Source organism: Aquarana catesbeiana, linkage group LG05, assembly GCF_042186555.1.
Source record: "Aquarana catesbeiana isolate 2022-GZ linkage group LG05, ASM4218655v1, whole genome shotgun sequence".
Classification (NCBI taxonomy): Eukaryota; Metazoa; Chordata; class Amphibia; order Anura; family Ranidae; genus Aquarana; species Aquarana catesbeiana.
In genome coordinates, this window is record NC_133328.1 from 629,640,125 (window position 1) to 629,658,909 (window position 18,785).

Sequence of the window (18,785 nt, forward strand, 5' to 3'; positions counted from 1 at the left end):
GAATAGCCAATTAAACGATGAAATGACAAAGTCAGCTTTGGCTGCAATATTCACCTTCAATCTAGAGCAGCAATTCTCAACCAGGGTTCCTTCAGGGGTTTCTAGGGGTTCTGTGGCTAATTGGCCTTCCTTCTAATGGTGCCTCCATAGTGACAGGTCCATTGCCACTTGGCAGAGCCAGAAGAATGACACCATTGATATTTCTATAGGGGTAATTCATCCCACTGACCACCTCTGTAACATGGGAATTCTTCCCGCTGATTACAAATGTAAGGGACATTCTTCTCACTGATCACCAATATAAGGAGCATTCTTCTCACTGATCACCAATGTAAGGAACATTCTTCCCACTGACCACCAATGTAAGGAGCATTCTTCTTATTGACCACCAATGTAAGGAGCATTCTTCCCACTGACCAACGATGTAAGGAGCATTCTTCCAATTGACCACCAATGTAAGGGACACGCCTCTCACTGATCACCAATGTAAGGGGCATTCTGACCACCATTGTAAAGGGCATTCATCCCACTGACCTCCAATGTAAGGGGACAGTCTTCTCACTGATCACAAGTGTAAGGGACATTTTTGCCACTGACCACCAATGTAAGGAACATTCTTCCAACTGACCACCAATGTAAGGGGCAATTTTCTAATGACCCTGGGTGGACTAGTCTTAGCAAGGGCTCCCCGAGACCTGAAATTATTTCAAGGGTTCCTCTGGGGTAAAACTGTTGAGAAAAACTGATCTAGAAATTTCCCCCACAGTACATATTTGTCTGTTCCTAAATGTCCTCAGGCAGATGGCCAGCATCACTCAACCCAATTCCTCTGTGCCCAGGTCATCCTGTACTCATTCCCAGTCTGTGACTGGACAGCAAAAAGAGAAGCAGCACACTGATAAGACCATCCCTGTCACTCTGCCCTCTCCTCCTATCAGCATACATTTTGTCAACACATAAACTGATTGGTTCCTTGTTCTCCTTCTCCCTCTCCCACTCCAGCTTTGCTGTACAGGGACTGCAAGAGGCTGATGCCAGTTCGACTTTAAACCTGCCAATCACCAAAGTAGTTTTAGCATATAGAAAGGTGTTTTACTTACCCAAAATCATGTTGGAGTTTTATGTCCTTGCTCTACATACCACTATAACATTGAAGACTGCATTATAACAAATCAATATTATATAAAGGGTTGTATCTAAAGTAATGCTGTTCTAGGCAAAGTGATGACACCATCTATCACAAGCCCCGCCCCTTGCATTGTGATTATCTTATTAAAAACGAATGCTGGAATGTGCTTTTGGAAGAATCACGGTGCCATCTTTTATAGTTTCATCTACTTTATATTGTATACAGCAAACAAGAGAAATGAGAGTGGATTTTATGCCCTTTGAAATATAGAGAGCCCTCTGAGCCAACATCCCCTGTACCCCATACTCATAGGTCATTAACTGAATTTAGTCACTACTGGCCAGTGGGAAACATAGGAATAAATCATCACAGCTGGTCTATTTGGTATCTTAGTGTTGCCCCCTTACCAGTGCCCGGACAAGGTCATCTAGAGCCCAGGGCGAACATGCCAAACTGCCACCCCCAAGATATATAATCTTTATGTGTCAGCCAGTGGCGTCGCTAGGGGGTGGCTTTTGGGGCTATAGCCCCGAATCTGGGGTCCATAGCCCCGAGTCTCTGCAGGGGTCTCCAAGGGGAGGGGAGGCTCTCTGGGGACCCTGATGTAAGTGGGGGGCTCTCTGGGGACCCTGATGTAAGTGGGGGGCTCTCTGGGGACCCTGATGCAAGAGGGAGGCTCTCTGGGGACCCTGATTTTAAGGGGGAGGCTATCTGGGGACCCTTATTTAAGGGGGAGACTCTCTGGGGACCCTAAGGTAAGGGGGGCTCTCTGGGGACCCTGATGCAAGGGGGAGGCTCTCTGGGGATCCTGATGTAAGGGGGGGCTCTCTAGGGACCCTGATGTGAGGGGGGCTCTCTGGGGACCCTGATGTAAGTGGGGGGCTCTCTGGGGATATATACACACACACACACACACGTATATTACTGTATATACATGTGTATGCCCGCCCAAGTGTATGACTTTCTTTACTACGCTGCCATGGGCTCTAGCCCCACATCTTTTGTAGACCTAGCAACACCCCTGGTGTCAGCAAAAATCCCCCCCACAAAAACACTGAGCACTCACTGAGTATGTTTACCCCCATGCATAAATTCCCCCTCCTTCCAGTACAAATCCCCCCCCCCCTGCTGAAATCTACCCTCTCAGCACAAATCTTTGCCCTCCCTAGCTCAAATACCCCTCCGCCCAAAAAAAAACCCAACACATATCCCTTCCCCTCCAATCTCCCTATGGCATCCCCCCACCTCATAGTGACTTGGGCAGCCATCCCTTCTCTCCACCGCTTGTCCCAGCCCTGCCCCTTACCATGCTGCCCTAGGCACTGGCCTACACATGCTATTATAGTAAAAATAGCTCTGGTTCAAAGCTCCCATTTAGCAGACTGGTGCAGTACATCTGATCAGTACTTGCACAAGGTTAAAGCAACGAGTTAAAGAAATGAATAACTATAGAAACTAGAATTACTACATTTCCTGGTCCATGTGGGTGGCTGGACGGCAGAGTTTTTGATGCTTTCTATTTCAGATCCAGTTACAATGACTCAGCGGCTCGTTATTTTCTATTACAGGTGTCTCCTGCCTGCACAGTTCCAGGAATGCCTAGTTGGCTCATTCTACTTGTATTGTGTATGTAATACTCTCCAGACACTGCAGGTTCCAGGAGCTGAACACCGAGAAACAATACAACTGTCTGGATTTGGCCACCCAACAGTATGTCTGGCGGCAGAGCCGAGGGAGGGCATATTGCTGAGCATGACGCTAAGAAGCTTTGTCTGGTCATTTGTTTCCTTGAAAATGTCTCCCTTTCTTTTTTTTTAATCCTTGTATGTTTTTTTGAAACTCAGACGCCAAAACCAAATTTAGCAACACTGGTTGGTGTCAGTTACCTTGACAAAAATCTGTGATGGCTCATTTGTCTTATTCAAACCATAGGAACCGCTCACCCAACTTCTGGGTAACCATTACATTTAAACCCCATAGGGAGACTTTCTTTTCCATAAGATTTTTATTTGAAAAAAAATGAACTGTACAAAAACCATCCCACAAACAGTAGTACAGTAGTCAGAAACAGGTTTGCGTGACAAAAGCATCACAATGGTTTAAGGGTATAGAACCAACCATCACATCCGAATTGGTTGGGTACAGTAAAACAGTATCGATATAGGACAAGGGTCTCTAAACTTTCTAAACAAAGTGCCAGTTAACCGTCTTTCAGACCTTAGGGGGGCCTGCACTATGGGAAGTCAGAAAAGAAAATGACCTAGGAGTAAACTTAGTGTCAGTGGAAGGAATAGTGCCCCCTCTTTGGTGTCAGTGGGAGCAATAGTGGCCCACTTTTGGTGTCAATGGGAGAAATTGTGACCCATTGTTGGTGTCAGCGGGAACAATTGTGCCCCATCATTGAGGCCAGTGGAAGGAATAGTGGCCTGTTGTTGATGTAATTGGGAGGAATGATGCCCCATGGTTGGTGTCATTAGAAGAAATTGTATCCCATCACTGGTGTCAGTGTGAGGAATTGTGCCCCTCTGTTGGTGTCAGTGGAAGGAATTGTGCCCCATTGTGGGTGTCAGTGGAAGGAGTTGTGCCCTATAGTTTCTGCTTTTGGGAAGAATTTGGGCCCATTGTACATGTCAGTGAGAGAAATTGTGCCCCGTCGTTGATGTCATTAGGAGGAATAGTGCCCCATTGTTGGTGTCATTGGGTAGAATTGTATATTATCATTTGTGTCAATGGCAGGAATTGTGCCCTATTGTTGGTGTCAGTGGCAGGAATGATGTCACTTTGCTGAAGTCAGTGGATGGTATAGTGCCCCAAGGGCCAGATAAAAGCAAGCAAAGAGCCACATCCGGCCCCAGGGCCACAGTTTAGAGACCACTGATATAGGACAATGCAATCTGGGAAATATAATGGGTTGAATAATAAGAGGGAGGTAAAGGAGAAAAGGTATGGTATTCTTTCGAGCAAGGTACCAGAAAAAACATGTAAGGAGCTAGGGTCAAAGCGAGGGTCAATCTTGGGTTAAAAGTAAGGGAGGGGACAAAAAAAAAAAGGAAGAGGCGCCAGAAGGAAAGAGTTGGGGCAAGGAGCTTCCGGGACTTCCTAGTGGATCCACTGGCCTGAGGGTGGATGCCACTGTATGTGTCTTCAAAGCGACAACCAGAAGGGTGGATATTGTTTGTAGAGACCTGAGTCCTAAATAGGAGCCATCTTGTCCAGGTAGAAGAAAATATTACAGCGCACACATGCAAAAAAGACATTGACCTCCAGCAAGGCTAGTTTAAAACACCTAAACATTTTCAAATAATATGGGGATTTGGTCACACCATATTGCTATATGGTGCTAAGCCCACTTACTGCGACAAAGTACCCCATGATTAGTGGGTCCTACACTATCCATAGATTGGGAGATCCTGCTTCTCTGAACCATGAGAGCAATACACTCTTCTAAATGGGAGAATCTTGAGGTCTCCCCCCATGACACAAGTGGACACTAATGAGAGGTACTTAATGAGGGAGTGGGGTGCTCCTCACCCAAAAGGATTTGGTCAGAATCCATACAATAGACAAACAAGATATTTGGGGGGCACTCCCTAAAAGATTCATTAAAGATGGTGCAGCCATAAGACCGTACAGTAGAAGAAAATATTACAGCGCACACATGCAAAAAAGACATTTACCTCCAGCAAGGCTAGTTTAAAACACTTAAACATTTTCAAAAAATCATTATCAAAAAATATGGGGATTTGGTCACACCATATTGCTATATGGTGCTAAGCCCACTTACTGCGACAAAGTACCCCATCTTTAATGCATCTTTTAGGGTGGGCCCCCCAAATATCTTGTTTGTCTATTGTATGGATTCTGACCAAATCCTTTTGGGTGAGGAGCTTGTAAGACCGCTGTGCAAATACGGTGTGACAGAAAGTATTGCAAAGACCACCATTTTATTAACTAGGGTGTTAAAAAAAATGTATAATGTTTGGGGGTTCTAAGTAATTTTCTAGCAAAAAAAAATGTTTTTACAACAAATCTCAATAAGAGGCTCAGTCCTTAAGTGGTTAACCAGTTATACCAAGCAGGTGCTAATGATCCATGTGTAGGTTGAAACAGTAAATAACTGAAACAGAAACAGCTGTGTAGGAGGCTTAAAACTGGGTAAGGAACAACCCAACTCTGCTACTAAGGTGAGGTTGTGAAAGACAGTTTCCTGTCCCAGGTCATACACCACGGCAAGACTAAGCACAGCAACAAGACACAAGGTACCGTAATTATACTGCATCAGCAAGTTCTCTCCCAGGCAAAGATTTAAAACCAGACTGGGGTTTTTAAGATGGGCTGTTCAGGCTCTATTGACGAAATATAAAGAAATGGGCAATGTTGAGTACCATAGGCGCAGTGGTCAGCCAAGGAAACTTAATGCAGCAGATAAAAGACACATCATACTTCCCTTCAACATGGAAAGATGTCCAGCAGTGTCATCAGTACAGAACTGGTAGAAACCAGTAGGACCCAGGTACACCCATCTACTGTCCAGAGAAGTCTGGCCACAAGTGGTCTTCATGGAAGAATTGTGTGGAAGAAAACATAGGAACTGGGTGCAGAACAACGACAGCAGGGGCTCTGGGATGTGTCAAAAATGTAAATATTTCGCTGTAGCAGGAGGCAGCTTGTTGGTGAAGGGCTTGTAGAGCGGTACAAAAATGAGTGTCTACAGGCAACTGTGAAGCATTGTGAAGGTTCCTTGCAAGTTTGGAGCTGCATTTCCACAAATGGAGTTGGAGAATTGGGTAGGATCAATGGTGTCAGTACAAATACTGCAGCTGCTGACTTTTAATACATGCCCACTCACCTGTCCCAGGGTCCAGCGATGTCGGCAGGCGACGCCGAGAACCCGCTCGGTTCTCGGCAGCCGCCGCCATCCTAGGTGAGGGAATCAGGAAGTGAAGCGTTGCGTGTTCACTTCCCGGTTCCCTACTACGAGTCGCGCTGCACATCGTAAGTGGTCCCCGCTCTCTCCTGGGAGTTGTGTGTTTCCCAGGAGACAGCGCGAAGGGACAGGAAGAGGCATAGACTCCCATGGGAGTCTATGCCGGAAGTGGGTGCAAATACCTGTCTTAGACAGGTATCTGCACCCCCCTCCCCCCTGAAAGGTGCCAAATGTGACACCGGAGGGGGGGAGGGTTCCGAAAAGCGGAAGTTCAATTTTTGTGTGGAACTCCGCTTTAATAGTGCGTCTGCTGACACCAGTGCTGGGGGTTAATAGTGCGTCCGCTGAAACCAGTACTGGGGGTTAATAGTGCGTCCACTGACACCATGCTGGGGGTTAATAGTGCGTCTGCTGACACCAGTGCTGGGGGTTAATAGTGCGTCCGCTGACACCAATGCTGGGGGTTAATAGTGCTTCCGCTGACACCAGTGCTGGGGGTTAATAGTGCGTCCGCTGACACCAGTGCTGGGGGTTAATAGTGCATCCGCTGACACCAGTGCTGGGGATTAATAGTGCGTCTGCTGACACCAGTGCTGGGGGTTAATAGTGCGTCCGCTGACACCAGTGCTGGGGGTTAATAGTGTGTCCGCTGAAACCAGTACTGGGGGTTAATAGTGCGTCCGCTGACACCAGTGCTGGGAGTTAATAGTGCGTCCGCTGACACCATGCTGGGGGTTAATAGTGCATCCGCTGACACCATGCTGGGGGTTAATAGTGCATCCGCTGACACCAGTGCTGGGGGTTAATAGTGCGTCCGCTGACACCAGTGCTGGGAGTTAATAGTGCGTCCGCTGACACCATGCTGGGGGTTAATAGTGCGTCCGCTGACACCAGTGCTGGGGGTTAATAGTGCGTCCGCTGACACCAGTGATGGGGGTTAATAGTGCGTCCCCTGACACCAGTGATGGGGGTTAATAGTGCGTCCGCTGACACCAATGCTGGGGGTTAATAGTGCGTCCGCTGACACCAGTGATGGGGGTTAATAGTGCGTCCCCTGACACCAGTGATGGGGGTTAATAGTGCATCCGCTGACACCAATGCTGGGGGTTAATAGTGCATCCGCTGACACCAGTGATGGGGGTTAATAGTGCGTCCGCTGACACCAGTGATGGGGGTTAATAGTGCATCCGCTGACACCAGTGATGGGGGTTAATAGTGCATCTGCTGACACCAGTGATGGGGGTTAATAGTGCGTCCGTTGACACCAGTGATGGGGGTTAATAGTGCGTCTGCTGACACCAGTGATGGGGGTTAATAGTGCGTCCGCTGACACCAATGCTGGGGGTTAATAGTGCGTCCGCTGACACCAGTGATGGGGGTTAATAGTGCGTCCGCTGACACCAGTGATGGGGGTTAATAGTGCGTCCCCTGACACCAGTGATGGGGGTTAATAGTGCATCTGCTGACACCAGTGATGGGGGTTAATAGTGCGTCCGTTGACACCAGTGATGGGGGTTAATAGTGCGTCCGCTGACACCAGTGATGGGGGTTAATAGTGCGTCCGCTGACACCAGTGATGGGGGTTAATAGTGCATCTGCTGACACCAGTGATGGGGGTTAATAGTGCGTCCGCTGACACCAATGCTGGGGGTTAATAGTGCTGGGGGAAAGGACAGGTTGCATGCGGCCCCGATTGGATATGAAAATGTCCTGTGGCCCTCAGGTAATTTGAGTTTGAGACCCCTGACTTACAGCATTATCATCACACCTGACTAAAATGTTTGTAAAGTAGTGTATATCAGTGATTGGTCTCTGTGTATTATTCACAGCTTTCCATATATTATGGTACTCATAATAGGAACATTCAAGTTCCTATCTTATCTAAGCCCTAAGAAAGCATCTTATCCAACCCCCCCGAAATGTGTTGTCTGTTAGTAAAGACCAGTTTATCATCAATTAAATGTATATTGGACTCTTTTTTTAGTGTGATGCTCCTTTTATGTTCTTATGATTGGAGCTACTTTGGGGTGCCCTGAAGAAAGGTTTGTTGTATGTGAGCCGCCTCAATAGGGAGTCAGAGATAGATTCACTCAGCATTGTAGCAACTGAATGCTAAAACTTTACTCTTATTTAAATTCCTTTAAAATCAATTAAAATCAAAATAAACTGAATCATTTCAGTTATCGATCTCCATTTTTTTTTTTTCATTTATTATATTTACATATTTTTCAATACACTATGCTAGTCATAATGGGGTCTCATTTAATCTAAGTGGTACCACACCAGCAATGCCACAATAAACTCTCTCCTATCTTTGCTCATATAACATTCTCAGGTTTTCTCCTTTCTCTTATTTTTCTCTTTACAATTTCCTATTTCTTCAACTCATTTCCCAACTTTTTGGCTTACTCTTGTTGATGATCTCTATTCCTCATCTCTCTTCCTCTTTCTATTAGAAACACTCTTAAGTATTACACAGTTTCGATAAATAAAAATAATAGTGCTCCTCAAATTAACCCAACACGTCTCACCATTGATTGTGGCTTCATCAGGGGTGAAAAGTTCTTTGTAAGTCAGTGAGCTTGATGTTTTTTCCCCCTGTTGGCCACACAAATGTGTTTTTTTTAAATTCCAGCTTATATTTATTTTGTCTTTTGTAATTTTTTGATTAACAGCAGATATGGGAACTAGGAGAACACATAGTTGCACTTTCCTAATTGCAAGATCAATCACCATCTCACAACAAAGGATATTTTGGATGTATAAGGTGGTATTGTGGTCACAAAGGAGTTACTAATACTATAAAAAAATCTATTTATTTTTTAATGGTACCTTTTGGTCATAACTGAAAACTAAAGTAAACCAATAACAAATCTGGATCGTTCAGACTAAAGCAACACAGAAGCAGAGGATACCATCAGGGAAAAATACATGTCAATACGATCAATAGATCGGAAGATATTGGCAGATGAACTTATGTGCAAATCTTTTTCCAGCACAGGTTAGACTTTGTTCTTTCCCTTGCTGACTGCGTTTTGATCCTCTAGTTTTATATGATCATCTCATTGATCAATATGTCATCTTGGGAAATGCGGGAGGTCCATCATTTTATTGTAACTTCAGCTGCCTATATCTCTGGATTTACCAGTCATTTTAGTATGTGGGTTTCACTAGGGGCTCCTTTTACACATTTGCAATGCAATATTGCACCCCAAGGCACTTGAATGAATATATTTTTTGGGGATATTTATTATAGCAAAAAGTAAAAAATAGTGATTTTTTTTTCAAAATTGTCGGTCTTTTTTAGTTAGTAGAGGAAAAAAATAAAAACCGCAGAGTTGATCAAGAAAATCCCGGACTGCTGCACTCTTTATTCCATGATAAAAACAACAAAAGTCATCCACACAGACAGGAGATAGCAATAGCTAACGCATTTCACATACAAAGATGCTTACTCATCAGCTATGTGAAACGCGTTCGTTTTGCTATCTCCTGCCTGTCTGGATGACTTTTGTTGTTTTTATCATGGAATAAAGATGGAATAAAGATGATCGTTTTTCAGAGTGCAGCAGTCCGGGATTTTCTTGTTCATACAGACTTGCGCACAGTAAGGGTGCGCATCTTCACTGGTCTCACGATTCGATTCGATTACGATTATCAGGTCCACGATTCGCGATGCATCACGATTACTGCGCGCGGTTTTCATCCAAAAAAATTAAGTAGTCAGAAGAACTCAATTTTTTAAATTTTATCTGTTCTTAAAAAAAAAACAACACTCCTTGCATGTAGCAAAGTGTAAACAGTGCAGACAACTTAAAGAGGAGCTCCAGACTGCCCCCAAATGACTACAGAAGATGGTCAGAGACTGCAGACATGATACAGGAGATGGTCAGAGACTGCAGACATGATACAGGAGATGGTCAGAGACTGCAGAAATGGTACAGGAGATGGTCAGAGACTGCAGACATGATACAGGAGATGGTCAGAGACTGCAGAAATGGTACAGGAGATGATCAGAGACTGCAGACATGGTACAGGAGATGATCAGAGACTGCAGAAATAGTACAGGACATGGTCAGAGACTGCAGACATGGTACAGGAGATGATCAGAGACTGCAGACATAGTACAGGAGATGGTCAGAGACTGCAGACCTGCTGGACATGGTAAGGGAGGTGCCAGACTGTCCTATCCAAGATGAATAATACCCCGCCCCCCTCACCACTAACCTGTCCCCATATAATACGATTACCATAGCGCTCCCCTGCCCAGTGTCACCACAGACCAATTCCCATCCTTCTTCCCCCACCTCTACACAGTGAACATGCAAATAGGGCAATAAATCAAAAAATTGTGTGCAGAGCTTTGTGGTGATAATAAATGCACAAAAAAGTCTTACTTATTCAAAGTAATTCCAGTGCTGAGTGTTCTCTGCTGTGTTCAAATCATTCACCAGAAATCAGGAATGGCACAGCAGAGAACACTCAGCACTGGAATTACTTTGAATAAGTAAGACTTTTTTGTGCATTTATTATCACCACAAAGCTCTGCACACAATTTTTTGATTTATTGCCCTATTTGCATGTTCACTGTGTAGAGGTGGGGGAAGAGCAGAGGTGTCCTCCATGCGGCCCCCTTACCTGGCTTGACATGCCGCGGCTCCACTCTCCTCCTCCGTGCTCCACAAGCTGGCCACCGCCACTCTTAGCAGCAGCAGCTCCATGTCCCCGCGAACATGCATACAGCGTCGCTCCTCGCAGGGCAGCAGGGGGATGACGTAAGTCAGAGGCAGCATGAAGGAAAAGCCGGCACGGCTTACTTCCACGGATCTTCGGCGGCTTTCGGCTCCCTTCGGTCATGGAGGCGGGGCATAACGCGGCGCGAGGATGACGTCATCCTCAATCGATGCCTTAAAGCTATAGCATCGATGCCGCATCGTGGAAGGTCGGATGCCGATGCATCGATTCGGCGATTCATTTCAGCAGCCCTAGCGCACAGTCTGCACCTGATCTTCATCAAGGGTGGATAATTTTTAAACCATTGTCCGCAGAGCTTGTGGAGCAGCATCACCTTCGCAGAGTTGATCAAATACCACCAAAAGAAAGCTCTATTTGTGTAAAGAAAAGGACGTCAATTTTGTTTGGGTACAACGTCGCACGACCCTGTGCTGAAAGTATCACAGTACAGGTCATTGTTTCATATGCAGCTGCTCAGAATGAAGCTTCAAAAGATATATACTCGAGTATAAGCCGACCCGAATATGAGCCAAGGCACCTAATTTTACCACAAAAAACTGGGAAAACGTATTGACTCGAGTATAAGCCTAGGGTGGGAAATGCACAGCTACTGTAAGTGGAAAAGAGGGTCAACAATGCCCATTTGCAGCCTCACTGTGCCCATTTGCAGCCTCACTGTGCCCATTTTCAGCCATAGGTCTCCCGAACTTCAAACTCAGTAGTTAAGGGTTCCTAGATGCCCCCTAGCTGCAGCCAAAATTTGGGGTCTCTCATAGTTGCCAACATTGTAAAAAAAAAATGTGGGACACTTTTGTGGCTGTAGGCGGAGCGTACAATAATTAGGGGGCGGGGCATTTGTTTGTAGGCGTGGTTCGAAAAAATATACAAGTGTGGCGCGCTTCGCGTGCCGTGGCGAAAAATGGGCATGGTTTACGCGACATAGTGGGCGTGGCTTAAATGGGCGTGGCTCAAGAGGGTGTGGTTAGAGTCTGAGATGAATGAGGGATGGAGAGGGAGAGAGGGGGAGAGGAGGAGAGGGATTAGAGGGGGAGAGGGAAATGACGGGACAGCAGCCCCACATCCTACACAATAAAAATATGTGTATTCTAGAAAGTTTAACGATCAGCAGATAAAGATACTCCAAACACCTGGTGTTAGCACTTCAATCATCCCGGCACTATGGTTGTTATGGTGTCAGGATGATTGAAGTACATTATTTCTATTATTACATTGTAATATAAAATGAAATCATTCAACTCACCATAATGCCGAATCAGTGGGATCCCTGAGCGTGTCACTAGCCACGTCCCTGCCACCAGCCGTCCGTCCTTGCGTCAGATGTCCCAGCAGAGTCCATCCTTGCATCAGGTGCCCCCAGCGGAGCCCCCTTTACATCAGATGTTCCCAGCGGAGCCCCCCTCACACCAGGAGTCCCCGGCGGAGCCCCCCCTCACACCAGGAGTCCCCGGCAGAGCTCCCCCTGACATCAGGTGTCCCCGGTGGAGCCCCCCTCACATCAGATGTCCCCAGCGGAGCCCCCCCTCACATCAGATGTCCCCAGCGGAGCCCCCCTCACATCAGGAGTCCCCGGCGGAGCTCCCCCTCACATCAGGTGTCCCCGGCGGAGCTTCCCCCCACATCAGGTGTCCCCGGCAGAGCCCCCCCTCACATCAGGTGTCCCCAGTGGAGCCCCCCTCACATCAGGTGTCCCCGGCAGAGCCCCCCCTCACATCAGGTGTCCCCAGCGGAGCTCCCTCTCACATCAGGTGTCCCCAGCAGAGCTCCCCCTCACATCAGGTGTCCCCGGCAGAGCCCCCTTCACATCAGGTGTCCCCAGTGGAGCCCCCCCTCACATCAGATGTCCCCAGCGGAGCTCCCCCTCACATCAGGTGTCCCCGGCAGAACCCCCCCTCACATCAGGTGTCCCCAGTGGAGCCCTTCTCACATCAGGTGTCCCCAGCGGAGCTCCCAGTCACATCAGGTGTCCCCAGCGGAGCTCACCCTCACATCAGGTGTCCCCGGCGGAGCTCCCCCTCACATCAGGTCTCCCCGGCAGTGCCCCCCCTCACATCAGGTGTCCCCAGCGGAGCCCCCCCTCACATCAGGTGTCCCCGGCAGAGCCCCCCTCACATCAGGTCTCCCCGGCAGTGCCCCCCCTCACATCAGGTGTCCCCAGCGGAGCCCCCCCTCACATCAGGTGTCCCCAGCGGAGCCCCCCTTCACATCAGGTCTCCCCAGCAGAGCCCCTCTCACATCAGGTGTCCCCAGCGGAGCTCCCCCTCACATCAGGTGTCCCCAGCGGAGCTCCCCCTCACATCAGGTGTCCCTGGCAGAGCCCCCCCTCACATCAGGTGTCCCCAGTGGAGCCCCCCCTCACATCAGGTGTCCCCAGCGGAGCCCCCTCACATCAGGTGTCCCCGGCAGAGCCCCCCCTCACACCAGGTGTCCCCAGCGGAGCCCCCCCTCACATCAGGTGTCCCCGGCAGAGCCCCCCCTCACATCAGGTGTCCCCAGCGGAGCCCCCCCTCACATCAGGTGTCCCCGGCAGAGCCCCCCCTCACATCAGGTGTCCCCAGCGGAGGCCCCCTCACATCAGGTGTCCCCGGCAGAGTCCCTCCTCACATCAGGTGTCCCCAGTGGAGCCCCCCTCACATCAGGTGTCCCCAGTGGAGCCTCCCTCACATCAGGTGTCCCCAGTGGAGCCCCCCCTCACATCAGGTGTTCCCGGCGGACCCCCCCTCACATCAGGTGTCCCCAGTGGAGCCCCCCCTCACATCAGGTGTTCCCGGCGGACCCCCCCTCACATCAGGTGTCCCCAGTGGAGCCCCCCTTGCATCAGGAGTCCCACAGCGGTGCGCCCCCCCCCTACCTCAGAGGTGTCCTAGTAGTGTCCGCATGGCTAGAACCCCCGCCCCTTTCCATATCGGACTGGCAGCGGGGTGGGGGGGTAGGCGGGGCGAGGCGGAGGGTGGGCAGCGACGCAGGAGCTCCCTCTAGCCCCCCCAGCCGTCTTCCTGAACTTCATTAAAATGGCGGCCGGCGGAGATGTCTCCGCCGGCCGCGGATCTCTAGCGGTGGCGAAAATCCTGAAGAACCGGATTTCTCTGGACATTTACCGGGACACCACAAATTCGGAAATGGCGTCCAAGTCCCAGGAATGTCCCGGGAAATCCGGGACAGTTGGCAAGTATGATCTCTGGACCCAAAAGGGTCCCGAAATGACATTGCTGCAGATGGACACAGTTGACCAACTTTGGGGCCCCGTATCTCAGGGCCACTTTGTGCTAAGCACCCCAAATTTGGTATTCAAACCCAGTGGCACCACAATATATCCAAAGCTGGGGTTTCTAGCACCAAGTGGCCCCGAGATACAGGGCCCCAAATATCGGTTCAGAAAATGTCAAGCACTTTTCTGCAGCAGAGAATGACATTTTATGAACCGATTTTCGGGCCCTGTATCTCGGGCCCACTTGGTGCTAGGAACCCCAGCTTTGGATATGTTGTGGTACTAGTTCCACTGGGTTTGGGGTTCCTAGCACCAAGTGGCCCCGAGATACAGGGCCCCAAAATCGGGTCAGAAAATGAAATTTTTTGCTGCAGAAAAGTGCTTGATTCGAGTATAAGCCGAGGGGGGCACTTTCAGCACAAAAAAATGTGCTGAAAAACTCGGCTTATACTCGAGTATATACGGTAAATGAAATGATAAATACTCATACTTACCTTTTTTTGTTCTGACAGCAAAAAAATACGGGTTCCCGCTGCTTTGCATGACACATGTGCAGTCTCGGGATAAGGTCAACTAGAACCCAGGGCGAGGAGGCCAAACTGCACAAACCCCTCCCCCCAAAAGATGTATGATGAGCATTATGTGTCAGCAAAACACCCCCCCCAAAAAAAAAAAAAACACTGAGCACTAATCTGCATGCTTACCCCCCCCCCCCCAAGCATAAATTCCCCCTCCCAGTACAAATCCACCCCTGCTGAAATCACAATCAAATCACCCCTAAAGAAAAAAATTCACCCCTCCCAGCACAAATTCTCTACCCCTAAAATGTCCCCACCTAGTACACATCACATAAAATCCCAATAAAATACATTTACGTTTTTGGTTGTAACATGACAAAATGTGGATAATGTCCAGGGGTATGAATACTTTTTCAAGGCACTGTACGTTAGGTTCACATCTTTCCATTTTCATGTGTTTTTATCTCAGTTTCCAATGTGCATTGAAGTGTGTTTTTAATGATTTTTAGTTTGTCGTGCATTTTTTTATTTTGGGCCATAAAACCCCATTTCAGGCTCGTCAGTCAGAATAACGAAAAGTTTGTCTGAATTTCGATTTGCAATTAAACAAATCGCACACGTCTGATTGCGTCCAGTGGCAGCGTGGTTGCGGCACAGCTCCACTCCCTCCTATGATTCCTATGGGGTGAGTTGGCATTGCAGTATCATCTACCAAACGCAAACATGCCTAACTTTGATTGCGCCGCGCGGCTGCGGTTGCGTGTACGCGATGCAGAATCCACCTTCACACAGGTGTGCGCAAAGCGGCGTATCGCTTGCCAACCACAGCCTGTTGCATACAAAGAGCGCAACCTTGTGAATGAGCCCCAAAGTGACATGTTTCACTCACCGGGTCGGTTTCGGAGTTAGCGAGGTCGCCTCTATCGCAGCCTTTTAGCGTTTGCTCCAGAGTAATCCATTCTCCTCTAATGGCCAGCTGCAGGATCCTGCGTCCGACCTCCCCGTGCGTTCCGCCACCTCTCTCCGCATCCGACATTTTCTGGTGGCCTCAGGAGGGGTCTTCTCTAGACTGGAAGGAGGTCAGGTGGACATGATGGTCCGGGATGGTGGGACATGGACGGGCCCTGGGATCCTGTGTGCTTCCTCTTAGCAGGAGGTAAAGAAAAGAATCCTCATCTATTGACTGAGATCCGCAGCCTCGCACTCCTCCTGTGTATCCCGTTACCTTGGCTGCAGAGGCTGGGAATGGGGGGGGGGAATTGGCATTTTTCTAGTAGAAGAGAAGAGAACTTCTGTGCAGAATACAAAGGTGACTGTGCTGAATACCAACCACCCGGCGACAACCTCACCCAACCACCCCACACTCTGAGACAACTTCATCCATCTACACAACCACCCCGCGACAACCTCACCCATCTACACAACCCCCCGCACCCTGCGACAACCTCACCCATCTACACAACAACCCCACAGCCTGCGACAACCTCACCCATCTACACAACGACCCCACAGCCTGCGACAACCTCACCCATCTACACAACCACCCGACACCCTGCGACAACCTCACCCATCTACACAACGACCCCACAGCCTGCGACAACCTCACCCATCTACACAACAACCCCACAGCCTGCGACAACCTCACCCATCTACACAACCACCCCACACCCTGCGACAACCTCACCCATCTACACAACGACCCCACAGCCTGCGACAACCTCACCCATCTACACAACGACCCCACAGCCTGCGACAACCTCACCTATCTACACAACCACCCCACAGCCTGCGACAACCTCACCCATCTACACAACCACCCCACAGCCTGCGACAACCTCACCCATCTACACAACCACCCTGCACCCTGCGACAACCTCACCCATCTACTGTACACAACCACCCTGCACCCTGCAACAACCTCACCCATCTACACAACCCCCCGCACCCTGCAACAACCTCACCCATCTACACAACCAACCCACACCCTGCGACAACCTCACCCATCTACACAACAACCCCACAGCCTGCGACAACCTCACCTATCTACACAACGACCCCACAGCCTGCGACAACCTCACCCATCTACACAACCACCCCACAGCCTGCGACAACCTCACCCATCTACACAACCACCCTGCACCCTGCGACAACCTCACCCATCTACTGTACACAACCACCCTGCACCCTGCAACAACCTCACCCATCTACACAACCACCCTGCACCCTGCGACAACCTCACCCATCTACACAACCCCCCGCACCCTGCAACAACCTCACCCATCTACACAACCACCCCACACCCTGCGACAACCTCACCCATCTACACAACAACCCCACAGCCTGCGACAACCTCACCTATCTACACAACGACCCCACAGCCTGCGACAACCTCACCCATCTACACAACCACCCCACAGCCTGCGACAACCTCACCCATCTACACAACCACCCCACACCCTGCGACAACCTCACCCATCTACACAACCACCCCACAGCCTGCGACAACCTCACCCATCTACACAACCACCCTGCACCCTGCGACAACCTCACCCATCTACTGTACACAACCACCCTGCACCCTGCAACAACCTCACCCATCTACACAACCACCCCGCACCCTGCGACAACCTCACCCATCTACACAACCACCCCGCACCCTGTGACAACCTCAGCCATCTACTGTACACAACCACCCTGCACCCTGCGACAACCTCACCCATCTACACAACCACCCTGCACCCTGCGACAACCTCACCCATCTACACAACCCCCCGCACCCTGCAACAACCTCACCCATCTACACAACCACCCCACACCCTGCGACAACCTCACCCATCTACACAACAACCCCACAGCCTGCGACAACCTCACCTATCTACACAACGACCCCACAGCCTGCGACAACCTCACCCATCTACACAACCACCCCACAGCCTGCGACAACCTCACCCATCTACACAACCACCCTGCACCCTGCGACAACCTCACCCATCTACTGTACACAACCACCCTGCACCCTGCAACAACCTCACCCATCTACACAACCACCCCGCACCCTGCGACAACCTCACCCATCTACACAACCACCCCGCACCCTGTGACAACCTCAGCCATCTACTGTACACAACCACCCTGCACCCTGCGACAACCTCACCCATCTACACAATGACCCCACAGCCTGCGACAACCTCACTAATCTACACAACCACCCCGCACACTGCAACAACCTCACCCATCTACATAACCACCCCGCACCCTGCGACAACCTCACCCATCTACACAACCACCCCGCACCCTGCGACAACCTCACCCATCTACACAACCACCCCGCACCCTGCGACAACCTCACCCATCTACACAACCACCCCGCACCCTGCGACAACCTCACCCATCTACACAACCACCCCAAAACCTGCGACAACCTCACTCATCTACACAACCACCCCGAACCCTTGCGACAACCTCACCCATCTACACAACCACCCCACACCCTGCCACAACCTCACCCATCTACACAACCACCCTGAACCCCGCGACAACCTCACCCATCTACACAACCACCCCACAACCTGCGACAACCTCACTCAGCTACACAACGACCCCAAAACCTGCGACAACCTCGGCCATCTACACAACCACCCCGCACCCTGCGACAACCTCACCCATCTACACAGCCACCCCGAACCCTGCGACAACCTCACCCATTTACACAACCACCCCAAACCCTGCGACAACCTCACCCATCTACACAACTACCCCGCACCCTGCAACAACCTCACCCATCTACACAACCACCCCGCACCCTGCGACAACCTCACCCATCTACACAACCACCCTGCACCCTGTGACAACCTCACCCATCTACACAACCACCCCGCACCCTGCGACAACTTCACCCATCTACACAATAACCCCGCACCCTGCGACAACCTCACCCATCTACACAACCACCCTGCACCCTGTGACAACCTCACCCATCTACACAACCACCCTGCACCCTGCGACAACCTCACCTATCTACACAACCACCCCGCACCATGCGACAACCTCACCCATCTACACAACCACCCCGCACCCTGCAACAACCTCACCCATCTAAACAACCACCCCGCACCCAGAGGGACAGTGGGATGGACAGAGGGACAGTGGAATGGACAGGGGGACAGTGGGATGGACAGGGGGACAGTGGGATGGACAGAGGGACAGTGGGATGGACAGAGGGACAGTGGAATGGACAGTAGAATGGACAGA

General features: G+C 49.9%; 1 protein-coding gene across 1 annotated transcript in view; it reads right to left on the reverse strand.

Moving 5' to 3' along the window:
- Nucleotides 1–16,369, reverse strand: part of LOC141145538 (uncharacterized) — a 195,931-nt gene extending 179,562 nt beyond the window's left edge. Inside the window, exon 1 of the mRNA XM_073632305.1 lies at nt 15,424–16,369. Within this exon, the coding sequence (XP_073488406.1) occupies nt 15,424–15,570 (147 nt within the window). The 5' untranslated portion in view covers nt 15,571–16,369. The remainder of the gene's footprint in view (nt 1–15,423) is intronic.
- Nucleotides 16,370–18,785: the final 2,416 nt, after the last annotated feature.